Raw genomic sequence first — 13,554 nt, forward strand, 5'->3', positions numbered from 1 at the left:
CATTTAATGAATGTACTTGTTAAATGAAACCCCTGACATAACAGAACGCTCTTTACAATTATAACACCCTGCAATTTTTTAAAATTTTCTTTGTTAACATTTCAGTCAATAATGAAGCTCTTAAGCAGGATTTAATCAATGTATTAATATTGTTTTAAATGCTAAAACTCAACTAATTGAACATGCTTAGCAAAAAAAAACAACTTTATATTTGATTAATTGACAGAAATGTGGTTTGAAATTATTTATGTATTTATGCATTTGCAGGTAACTCATTTAAAATACAGTTCCTGAACCCAAATGATTTAACTGCAAGAGTTGATAAAATGCAGTGTAGATGTCACCTTAGCTAAATCCAGAATTTCTAGATCCCAAGAGTAGGATGCTAAATAAGAGTCAATATGTGTTTACTTTATTTGAGATAGATATTAACTACCAAATTACCAAAGGTTTGTGAATAATAGACACTTAATTTCAATTTTATAGTCTGTCATTTCATACTCATTAAAAGATTGTTATCAATTCAAATTCTCCTGTGAATCATTTTCTCACCTTATTGTAGCATTACAGTTCAAGGACTCTAATGCATTAGTTATATTATAAATAATTTTTAAATGTAACACTAATGGGACCATATTATGTTACATTCTCACACAAAAGGAATATTGTGATCAAAAGTGATGAATCCTGAGTTTAAACCATCATTTTTATTTCTAACTTTGTGTTTAAACTTTGCAACTTAACTGTTCCAGAACAGATGTAATTCAACAGTGTAACCTCTGTAGAAAGCTTGACTATCATCCATCAGATGACAATATAAAGAATGTGACAGTTTATTGGAAGCAACATTTATCTCTCAGCAAAGTTGAAGCTTTGTATTTAGAATTTTTATGACTTTCTGTTAAGTATCTGTTTAGTGTTTATTCAGAATTTAACATATTTTGGTTTCAGTGAGGGATTGACTATAAAATGCTTATATTTTTGAATAAAAATATACATAAAATACTGTTTGTGTAATTACTTTCCAGCAAACAAGTGCAATATACTTCTGCAACTTGCCCAACAAAAATAAGCATCACTTTTGTATTTTATTTATAATCATTATAGTGATTCCATCTGCTGTAATCTTACTTCCTATTTTTCTCAGAGATTGAAATCATCAGTATCCCTGGTGACACAAATTTAGAGCAAACAGTTCCCAGGAAATACAACATCTTGCACTTTGCATCTACTTTCAACATCAATTATTCCCATGCCAAATAAAATAAACGACACATGCAATGTAAGTTTTTTTTTGCCCATACTAAAGCAACAAGGTATCCAACATCTTGATTCTGAACTGCATCACCTTGACCCACATTTTTGAGTTATGGTCAACACTTCACAAATTTCCTGATCAATCTCCTCAAGCCATATATCATTTACAAAGAGAATGGCTGCTCCCAAACTTCTACAAATAGTGCAGTGTTATTGCTAACTAGAAGATGTGTAACAACAGCCTAAAGAAACTTCTCTGTCAATTGTCTATCCTTGAAAGTAGTCTCTGTCTAACAACTTGGTGAAGGTCAACAAAGGGACAATGATCATTCACCCAAGGTCAATTCAAATATTGTCATTTCCCATCATATAATTTACTGCCTTACATGTTTAAGCATGTCTTTCTTTCCAAGCTTTGTCTCATGTCATTTTAATGGCATAATCCATTTAAAGTGCTCCTAACAGAGATCCTAGAAGTGTTTGTGATTCCAGGTTGTAACAGGCCTAGCAACCCTACAAAAACAATTTTAAAAACTAAAATATAATAACTTGCATTTAGGGCACTTTCGCTAATTCAGTGTATCTTTCACACAAACACATATTAAATTTGTTGGGTTTACTCTCCTGGAAGAGGAAATAACTATTTTAGCATGAATGCTCATTTATTTTCTTTACAGCCAGATAATGATGCCTCAATTGTTTTAACTGGCTAAGCCAGATCAAAATTTGAAATAACAGTGATATTAAGTTAATGTGGCATACAAAAGCATTAGTACATTAAAAAGACCTTTGTCAACTATTTTAACAAAGCCATTGATGCCTGTGCCATGATTTTATCCCTTCTATTTTCTCTTGTATTTCAACAGCAGTTGCTGACATGTACAATCTCATCATCTGACAAAAAAGATCTTTTCAAAGTAGTGAATGACTACATATGGGAAGAGCCAATGTTTCACTAACTGTTTGGCAATTTAACTAAAATCATAAAATTCAGATATGTTTGGAGGGTGAGTTTTACATTAAATGCAACTTTTGATGGACAGAATTGCCTTCCAAATAAAATTAGAGTTCATTTCCTTGTTTATTTGTACTAAGAGAATGAAAATACTAAATTTCAATAACAAAACCATTTTACAAAATATTCCTGTTTCATATATGTTTCAGTTACAACTAAAAAAAAATGCTTACCTTAACAACGTCTGTGAAAAGTACTTCAATGTATTTGCTATATCAGTTCCAGATGGTACAGGATAAATGTTATGAAGAACACGATTGTGGTACTCTTGTAAATAACGGACCTTAGATGCAACTGAATAAGTGAGAATTTTGGAAAATGTCAGTTCTTTTAATAAATATTTTGGTTTACAAAGTTAAACAACATTCTTATTTCCTATCCAGATTTGAGATCTTCCCTTTGTGACATATGTTGTATTACAATGCTAAGAACACAATCTGCCGGTACCTTACTTGAAGCAGTGACACTTCACACAGACAGACTAGACAAGAGCATGTCCTTTGTCATATTCAAAACCATGTTTTTCCCACAATCGAAAACAATCAGGAATGGTATGACTGACACTTGGCTTCAACACAGTAATGATGAAACTACAGTTGGAATCTGTTAACTCAGTCAAGACCAGGTTTTAGACAAAACACTTTTTTATCTGCAGGGCTCAGTAACACACCAAACAGCACTTTTATCCACCAAAGTTGAATGTCCTTGTGTGCCTGCACACATGAGTTGCTGTCTGTTAATTAGGAAATTATGGATGTTATCGTATGAGTAAATAATTCAAAATATGTACATAGCAATACTTCAGTATTCAAAACATACAGAGAATTATAGTCATTTGCATCATGTAACAGCAGAAGTATAATTATTTCAATATATCATGCTTCAAATGAGTGGCATTTCTCTTCAACAGCATATCATAACACTGAAAGGCATACAACCATACCTCAGCTTCCGTTCTTAGTTTTTTCCATGGAAATATAATTGGAAGATGAGTATATAAACAATGGCAATACAGCGAAATCAAAATATATATAATAAATTACTTTGGTTATGCTGTGAATTTTCTGTATTGAAATAACAGTCTACAAATACTTTGTGTAGTGTGTCTACCTAAAACACCTAAAACCTTGAACTTATGGGGCTTTTGATTGTAAAAGTGTTCATATTTTTCTTCTGTAGTATTGGCTGTCACATCACATTCATTGGTTTGGCAAGTATAGTGCAAGATAATTTCCTCATAAATGACTCAAAATATAAAGGCAAAGGCTACAGGACTTGACACTATAAACCATGAACATGAACAACATAGCTGAATTTTCCAGAGATGAGGTCAGGATGACTCTTTAACATCAAGGCAACAATTGATTGAATGTGGTACCATTCAAATTGGATCAACATTGAAAAACTGAATTCAACAAGGAAAAGAAAACTCTCAATTGGTAGAAATCATACCCAGCTCAAAATAAGATATATTGATTGGTAGAGGGCAACCATCTCAACTGCAGGCCATATTTCCAGGAATTCCACATGTTAGTGTCCAACATCCAATTATCTTCAACTGCAACCTCAATGACCATCCGTCCATCAAAAGGTCAGAAAAGGGAATATTCACATTATTTTCATGTGTTAAAATCCATTTTTAATTGTTCAAATAATGAAACAATCTGAGTCCACAAGCAGGCTTGGGCAAATGGGAAAAATTAATATCCAGACAAGTGTGAGGAAATGACCCCCTCCACTGACAGAAAATAATCTCACCTTCATTGCAATAATTTTACCATCTGCAAGTCTCTGATCACCAATATCCTGAGGAAAGGGGAGGAAGGGAGGGGGGAGATTGGGGAGGATCACCATTGACTAGAAACTCAACTGTACAAGCTAAATATATGCCAGACCCACAAGAGCACAACAGAACATCAGCGGTTGGGTGTTCAGTATTACTTGGCTATTCTCCTGACTCCTGAAAATTTTCTATCCTACAAGGCACAATTCAGAAGTGGGCTTTGTCCAGATGGTGCCACTCCAAAAAACATTCAAGAAGTACAGTAGTATTCAGGAAGATCACATCCATTTGAGCAACATCTCACCTACTAACTTAATCATCCACTCCCTGCTATACCATGGCTGCAATTTATTCTACTTTCAGAATGTACTGGAAGTCTCCAAAGCTACTCCCAAACTCTTTCATCACTTCCACCACCCAGAACTACAAGGGAAGAATGTGCACAATAACATCATTACTCAGTGCTTACTTCCAAGTACTAGTTCAAAATCCTAGATCTCCAGATCCACAATCACTTTCTCAAGCACATCTGCACAGGGCAAGAAATGTCCACTCCAACATCAAGACCCACAGTCCAAGAAATATTTAAACTTTAATGAAATGAAAGGGCGTCTTAACAAACCTCAAAGATCATATTGAAATAATTTCACAGAGGCCAATATTCTGTCATCAAGTCACCTTTTATATACACGTTGAATGTCCTTGCCACTGGTCCAACACCCTCAGAGCCAGCTCTCAGAATGAACAGGATGCCTGACACTCCTTGTTTTTTAATCTTCAAATTGGTTTATCTCATTTAAGTTAACAGTTTATTGAAAAAAGTTACAATTTTTAAACTTCAATCATGGATGACCAACCACTCTGCCTGCATAAGTAGAATACACTGAATCTGTGAAGAGCTGCTCCTCCAACCAAAGGCTAGTTCTCTCTATCAGGAGAAAACATGGGAGAGAAGCCAAGAAGAAAAGTAGTGCCTGACACTCCTTATCTGCCAGCCAGGGCTCCTTGTTTGGACCAGATTAGCAGCCCCAATCATGGTGCTCACATGCTATGAGGTCCATTTGGCTGACCTCATTACAATCACTACAGATATTTCAAGACAAATTATTATTGCAAAGACAACATAGCCTACAATGCAGTTTCAGATATTTTCGACTGCAAAATCACTCAGATTACTTCACCGCAAAACAAGTGCAATGGTCAGCAAACTATCTCAAACATGGAAAATGCTGGAGGAACTCTTGAGGCAGGACTGGGAATATCATTGGAAAATCCCTCCCAGTGTCAATTATCATAGCACATTTGTAATTATAATACTTAAGTTGCACACACTGCTTCAGAGATTGCTCACATTATTTGTTGACAGTGATAGTTTCTCTGCTAATTTTTATAAAACAGAAAAGATTTTATGTGCACAATTGATTAGAGCACCAGACACTAACTGTTGCATGCTATTTTTGAAAAAAATCAGCTATTCTGAAAACTACTAAAAATGCATGCTATAGAGATGTTCATAATGCAACTTGAAAAATAACAGCAAAAAAATCCTAGACCAGCAACAGCAGGTTGTCCTAGGAAACAAGAGTCCTCCAACCAGGACTGGCTGCATGCCTGTGTAAATAGGAATAGGTAAATAACCATGTGTGCACACACACTATAAACCTACAACTTTATTTGCAACAGTCAACCTACATTCCCTTTTCTCCTTCCTCTTATAACAATCTTCAGACGTAACAAGTCACCATTCAGCTCAGGCACTTAAAATTAGACACCTTACGGCTATTCCCTCCCTACATCCCAATATTGGCAATGAGCTGACCTTGGCAACTGAACGCAGTTCCCAGACCTGACGAGGGCAGGCGAGGGAGCATTCGAGACTTGCAGGACTAATTTATTATGACTGCCGTCAAAAATACGCCCATGCAGAAAAATTAATTCCGCGTCAATTTTGACCATTAATTTTGGAGGCGGGGAAGAGCAAGGTTTACAATATTTTGGAGCCCTCAGTGGGCAGGCCCGTAACCTCTTTTGGAAGCAGCATCTTTAAGAGCATCTTCAGCAGTATAACGTCACCGTCTCCCACTAACTTCCCGAGGGTATGCTGCCACCGGTGTATCTTTCTCATACTTACACTGCTCCGCTTTGGTGGACATTTTATCTTTGTTGTTGTTGTTTGTTTCAATGGCGTATGTCAGTAAAACATCAAATACGCCACCAGAGCATCTTCCAGCTGCTGGGGATCCTGGAGACAGGCGCCGCGCATGCGCGTGATCGAGCAGGCTGCTGCCTCCGCGTCTGGTCCAGGAGATTGACTGGTACCGAATGCAGCAGCAGGAGCGACACCCCCAATTTTACACGGCTCTGCCCCGGCCTGATTCCGTCAGATTGGAAGCGTTCATGCAAAGTCCCTGTTGCATTGAGCTGGAATATTGCTGCATACAGGCAAAGGGGCCGATTCTAACATGCAAAACTACATTTAGTTACGAATGGGATTCAGTAGGGCGTTACACTCTGAATGCTGCGTTTTTAATCAAATAGAATCCACACCACAAATGTTCATGATTAATTTTCATTTAAAACTCTTTGCAAAGTGTCGCATAATGTGTTTAAAAGGCAAACAGGTACAGGGGCTCCCCGATTTACGAACGATTCACTCACGAATGTTCGTACTTGTGGACAAGATCCCATTACAGATATGTGTTAATATTAATTTTAAAGATCTGAAATACGAGCGTTTCCTCTTACTTATGTACGACTATTTTATATTGTCGTGCGTTGTGTTCTCACTTGCACAGAATTTGACTTGTGAACGGACTGAAGAACAAATTCCGTTCGCAACCTGGGCATTGCCTGTGTTTGTATATTGATTTTCACATCCTCAGGGAGTCCCCCCACAATTTACTGTCACAATTTACGCTTACTGGTTTCCCAGGATTACTAAGTGACTGTTCGGAAAAAATACATTTTTCACTGGATATTGTATTGTACCATGTCATAGTCATGAAATCCATAATGTATTTGCCCTATGAATACGACGCAGAAGCCAGAAAATCCACAGATCATGGTTTCAGAAGAAGCTGAAATTGTAGAGATTTTGAAAACTGCAAGAGAACCAACTACTGTAAGAAACATTAAAGAATAATGAGAAAATTATGCAAATTTGTACTTCTGGGTGAGTCTTTATGGCTCTGAACCTTCCAGTCTCTGCTCCCATGAAGATAGAAGTTGATTTAGTCAGATTCTGAACTTTTTCCAGTCTCAAAACAAGGAGAGCTTCACAATTAAAACTCTTCTCAATTCTGGGGAAAAAACGACAAGTGTATTGCACCCTAGACCTCACTGAGAGAAAACAGCCAGGCTGAAGAAAGTTTGAAGGCCTTGAAGACCCATTTTGAGCATTCTAATATTTTTATGGATGTTCTGTGTTTTACATCATAGCTTTGGAAGCGAGGATTTAGATGAGATGAACTGAAACTGGAGTTGAAAAATGTGGTGCTGGAAAAACACAGCAGGCCAGGCAGCATCCGAGGAGCAGGAGATTCGACGTTCCGGCATAAGCCCTTCTTCAGGAAGGGCTTATGCCCGAAACGTTGATTCTCCTGCTCCTCGGATGCTGCCTGGCCTGCTGTGTTTTTCCAGCACCACATTTTTCAACTCTGGTACTCCAGCATCTGCAGTCCTCACTTTCTCCTAGATGAACCGAAACTGGCGAATTTGAAAAACTGAAAGATGATTTCATTTGGGGTATAGAATTAATTTAGGAATAAGAGATCCTCCCGAGGGAGCATATCCACTCAGAGAGGAGAGACTTACTCTCAAGAAAGCCATCAACATGTGCAGAACCTCTGAGATTTGTCAATTATTAGCTAGAGCATATTAATAGGATAACAATAAGAATTTGAATTATGCTGAGAGACAGTTCACAATGAAGATATTTGCAGTGACCAGATCAAGATCAGAGCATATCATGAATGATAACTGCAGGAATCTGAATCACTTTGCATTCAAATGTTACTAGTTAAGGGGGGTGGATTGATGATTTTCCTTATTCTACCCCTCCTCTGACCTCAGCAAAGTTTGGATTTTAAAAGAAAATAATATTGCCATTTGTATTTACTGATGTATAGGTGAATACAAACAGCTGCATCTTAGGAGGCATGGTGGCTCAATGGTTAGAACTCCTGCCTCACATAGTGTTATGTGCATTAGTCAAGGGTAAATATAGGAAATCTAATCTCCTTAAATTAACAAATAATGAATTAGTTTATTGGAAAAGTAGAGATGCAAGAATTATTAAAAGGTTTAATATAAGCAAACATGTCCAACTTCCCTTCTTGAGAAGTCACAACAAAAATACAGCCAACTCTAAGTCTGAAAGAAAATATAAAACCTTGAAGCATGCTATCCTAAATATTCCTTGACCAAGTAACAGTTAAATTTGGAAAAAATACATTCAGAAATTGCTTGAGGTATTGATTTTTAGGTGAAGCCACTAACCATATATGCTTTTCACATCAGGGTTTCTTCAAGGACCAATTATAGCCAATTGCATTCTCTTTCTGGATGGTGTAACTTCAGATCAGGATACTTCACTGCAGTGATGAGGTCTTCCAGTGGAATCTCAACCCACAATCTTTAATTAGAGTAAGTTCAACAAAAAAGAGAGCGCAAAGTCTGTTGTCTCTGTGGCACATGCTTCTAGACTGTAGAAAAATTCAAAACCAATACAGTTTACACCCATAAATTCAGCCATGTGATCACTTTCGGATCAATGGATGAAATCTTTTGGTGTTTAAGCAAAGTGGGCTATGGTAGAATCAGACCAGAAGTCCAGTAAGGCCTGTTTCAACACTGGGAGCCTCTTGGATGCATTTGCCGAGTGTACCAGCCAATTTCTAATAAGCCATGGCAAGTTGCCAATTGAAGGGCAGTAAAAATTGTTAAATTTTTAATAAGCCAACTCACCTCATTAATATTCAGCTTCCTCTCTTACCTAATGCACCAACCAAGAATCAAGAATTCTTTACTTAAAATCCAGAACAGGTACTTGGCAACTTCAGTTCACCATTTGTTCTGAAGGTTTTCCATGTTGCACGCCAGGCATCAACATTTCAAGGTTGGGTCTGTGCACTCTGGCCACGTGCCGTGAAAGTTGCCATTCAATAGTCTCCAAAAACTCTTATGGCATGTCTCCGATCATCTATGGTGTGCTTCATTTTCAATACTGCACCTCAAAGCACAATGGCAACTATCATTGTAATGGTGCTGCAAAGACATATTACACTCAGTCACACACAACCAGCTCATGATCTGGAGCAGGGTGAACCTCCAGACTCTTTGTTTGCTATCCTAGTGCTCACTTACTGTGAGCCTGCCCGGATGATCACAGCATTGCTAGCAGGTATTGCGTTGCTTTTTTGCACCTTCCCCTGGAGATAGATGGTTCATGGGATGGTTCTAAGAGATTGGAAAACCATTAATGTGATACCTCTGTGCAAGAACAGAGGGAGACAGCAAGCAGGAAAGTGTAGGCCGGTCAGCCTAACACGTGTTATTGAGAAAATGTTAGACCTCATTATTAAGGGAAAAAACAGCAGTACATTTGGGACACCTAACACATTCCAGCAGATCCATTTGGTATTGTGAAAGAAATATCAGGTTTGGCAAATTTGCTTAGGTTATTTGAGGATATAACAAGTAGAGTTGATAAAGGGAAACTAGCAGATGTAGCGAATTTTGGATTTCAATAACGCTTGATAAAGTGCCACATTAAAGATTATTGTATAAAATACCAGTTTACAGTATTGGGATTAATATATTAGCACAGATTTAGGATTAGTTAACACACAGAAGACAGAGAGCTGGGATTAATTAGCCTTTTTCAGGTTGGAAAGAGCTAATTAATGGAGTGCCACAAGGATCAGTCGAGGGCCTCAGTTATTTACTATTTATATTCATGACTTAGAGGATGGTACAGCATGTAATGTATTTGAATTTGCGGATTATCCAAAAATAGAGAGCACGATTGTTTTGATGAGATTATAAGGAGTCTGCAAAGGGATATAGCTACATTGAATGACCAGTCGAAAATTTGGCGAGGAATATGTGAGGTCAAGCACTTTGGTAGGAAAAATCAAAAGGGAGACTATTATTTAAATGGAGAGAAAATCTCAAAAAATGCAGCGTAGAGGAATCTGGGTGTTCTTGTACATGAAACATAAGAATCACACTAGAATCTCTATAGTATGGAAACAGGCCCTTTAGCCCAACAAGACCCTCTGAAGAGTAACCAATCCAAACCCATTCCATTACTCTACATTTACCCCTGACTAATGTACCTAACCTTACACATCCCTGAACACTATGGGCAATTTAGTATAGCCAATTCACCTAAACTGCACATCTTTGGATTGTGGGAGGAAACCCACACAGAAGCAGGGAGAATGTGCAAACTCCACACAGATAGTCGCCTGAGGCTGGGATTAAACCCAGGTTCCTGACTCTGTGAAGCAGCAGTGCTAACCATTGAGCCACCATGCCACCCACATAAAAAGCTAGCATGCAGATGCAGCAAGTTATGAGGAAGGAAAATAGAATTTTAGACTATATTGCTACAGGGTTTGGAGATTAAAAACAGGGAAGTCTTGTTACAGTTGAACATGGTGTTAGACAGTACACACCAGCAGTACTATGTGCAGTTTTTGTCACCATTTTTAAGAAGAATGGGATCAGTTACTGCAATTGAGTGAACAACTAGTTTATAATGCACAGTGATGCCAACAGCACAGGTTCAATTCTTTACCAGTTAAGATTACCATGAAAGTCCCACCTTGCCCCTTGCCTAAGGTATGGTGACCCTAAGGTTAAACAACTGCCAGTTATTTCTCCTTACTGAGAAAGTTTTCTAGGACATGGTGACTTTACCTTTATGTTTACAATTCCAAAAAGGTTCATGAGACTGCTTCCTGGAATCAAGTGGTTGACTTATCAAGAATAGCCAAACAAGTTTGGCATTTATTCATTCGAGTTTAGAAGAGTGAGGGGTGACCTTATTGAAACATCCAAGATTCTGAGGGGGCTTGACAGGGTAGATGTTGGGAAGGTTTTTTCCACTATTAGAGGAATCTTTAATTAGGGAGTATAGTTACATTCATTTGGAACTGTAATTTCTTCTATCAGAGAGGTATGAGTGTCTGAATTCTCTTTCTCAGACAACTGCGAAAACTAGATTACTGAGAGTATTTAAAGAGGAAGTAGATAAATATTTGAAATATCAGGTAGTTGAATGCTTTAATAAGCTGGCACAGAAGAGTTGAATCCTGGGGCAGATCAGCCATGATCTTGTTAGATGGTAAGGCAGACTTGAGGGGCTGAATGGCCTAGTCTTAGTCCTGTTTTATTAGTTACTACATTTATTTTGGGCGTATTCCATCTGGTTTCATGGAAGGTTTCTCTCCATGAAGCCTCATGTGTTTTCTTGAACAATTATCCCAAAGCTGCCTCATTAACTGCCTACTCCACCCCATGGTGCCCCTCTCATTCAATACTAGCCTAATTCTCCCACTCACTGTAGCCAAAAGAACTCACTACTGTTCAGATATCTTGAATGGGCTAGCATCCCTGGTGCCAGTGCCGTGTTTAAAAGGCCAATGTACACCCAGGCAAACCTAGCTAGTCTGGAACCGCCCTGCACTGTTCATACAGTTACCCCAGATAAGACAGATAAGGGGGATTTGGTGCTCCGCTTTGCACCTGAGGTCTTTGTGGGTGGAGTGGTGCAGACGAGGATTGTTCTCTTTCACCAGAACCAGCAGAAGAGGCCACAACACCAGACCCTGCCAGCCTGACCTAAAGGCTGCCACCTGGGTCTGTGTGGTCTCTGCCGTTAGGAAGAATGCCAAGTAGTGTAGGAAAAAAGTCGACAGTTCATCAGGATAAGTGTCACCAACTTCTCTCTGCTACCTGACACTGACTCTACGTTTGCTACTGCTCCTACCTGCCACCAAGGCTCATGATGTAGCACCCTCATTTGCAACACCTTCCCTCACCCGCCCCCACACCACTGAACCTATGCACTGTCCATTCGCTCACCTAGGACACCTCACCCACTTTCTCACATCTGCACCAGCTCAAACAGCTGTACGACCAGCTTTAATAACTGTCTGTTTCTCATTCCATGAGAAACATGCTTACAATCGGTCAAAAGATTTCCTATAGTATTCAGCACAATATTTCAGATGACACATCCACAAAACACACGCGTTTTGCTGGGGTGGGGGTGGGGGTTGGGGGGCAGGAGTGGGAGTGCAGTAAAACAAATCTACAAAGATCACTCCTGGAGAAATGTCAGACATTGTTTCTAATGAATCAATCTACACCATAAAACAGATATAACTACAGAACCTTCAAGTGATAAGTGTTTTATGACCACCAGAATGAGAGCATCAAGTGAATGCAAAGAGATGCTTACCAGTGCAATGTGTAGTATCAAGAGCTTAGCATATCTATGCGAAATTGTTCGGGTAGACACCCAAATGTGAAGCTAACACAGGTAAAGTTGAATCTGGATGATGGGTCAATTCTTGTCCCAAGAAAGCAAACTAACCTGAGAGCCCAATGAAATGGAAGAGAGAGCATCTTCAGTCCCAGATAGTAGATAATTAGCAAAATCTGCATGTCTCAACTGAAATAAGTCTTTGTTTCGAAGCTTGGACTGATAAGCTGATGTACTCCAGAAGAGATTCTAAGCATTTCACAGGGAACAATTTTAAGAAAAATGATATGTTTTCATAGGTCTTGTATGTCTTCCTTGTGAATTTGATGACAGTGTGAGACCAACTCAGCATCTTCAAGAGAGTTCCAGCTGAGAAAGAAGTAAAAAGAAAGTAACAACTCCCACAGACTGGATTAGGAGTATGGGAAAATGATGAGAAAAAACTGGAAAGCTGAGAATGTCATAAAGCTAAAGGATCTCAATAAAGCTTTAAAGAAATCTCATGGGTCACGCCAAACTTTGAAGAAATTGTTTTGAAATTTGCCACGGCAAAGATCTTTCCTACAGTAGATATGAATAATGGATCCAGTGAAGTTGGATATAAAAGCAGCAATTTTCTGGTTTCATCCCAAATGTTATTTGAAAGGTAAAGATGATAGTGCATGCCATTTGGTATTTCTACTGATCCAGAAGAGTATCAACACAGACAGCATGAAATGTCTTCCTGAAATGGAAGAAGTCATGGATATTCTGTTAGTGTATGGATGTGGATGTATGATGAAATGATATTATCACTGACCACAGTCAGGATCTAATGAGAGTGCCAGAGACAGTTCACAAGATGAATCTGAAGCTGACTGATTCAATTGAAGTTGGCTAAGGTCAAGTACAGCGGTCATAGCGATAGAGTCATAGAGATGTACAGCATGGAAACAGATCCTTCAGTCCAACCCGTCCATGACAACCAGATATCCCAAACCAATCTCGTCCCATCTGCCAGCATCT

At 38.5% G+C, this 13,554-nt stretch overlaps 1 protein-coding gene across 4 annotated transcripts in view; it reads right to left on the reverse strand.

Moving 5' to 3' along the window:
- LOC122553429 (protein unc-79 homolog) overlaps positions 1-7,162 on the reverse strand; it is a 218,242-nt gene extending 211,080 nt beyond the window's left edge. For all 4 annotated transcript variants that reach the window (XM_043697181.1, XM_043697182.1, XM_043697180.1 and 1 more), the window contains exons 1-2: positions 6,187-7,162; positions 2,446-2,566 (exon numbers count right to left, since the gene is read on the reverse strand). In XM_043697181.1, the coding sequence (XP_043553116.1) occupies positions 2,446-2,566; positions 6,187-6,208 (143 nt within the window). In that variant the 5' untranslated portion in view covers positions 6,209-7,162. The remainder of the gene's footprint in view (positions 1-2,445; positions 2,567-6,186) is intronic.
- Between the last annotated feature and the right edge of the window lie 6,392 nt (positions 7,163-13,554).

The sequence above is a fragment of the Chiloscyllium plagiosum genome, chromosome 10, assembly GCF_004010195.1.
Source record: "Chiloscyllium plagiosum isolate BGI_BamShark_2017 chromosome 10, ASM401019v2, whole genome shotgun sequence".
NCBI lineage: Eukaryota > Metazoa > Chordata > Chondrichthyes > Orectolobiformes > Hemiscylliidae > Chiloscyllium > Chiloscyllium plagiosum.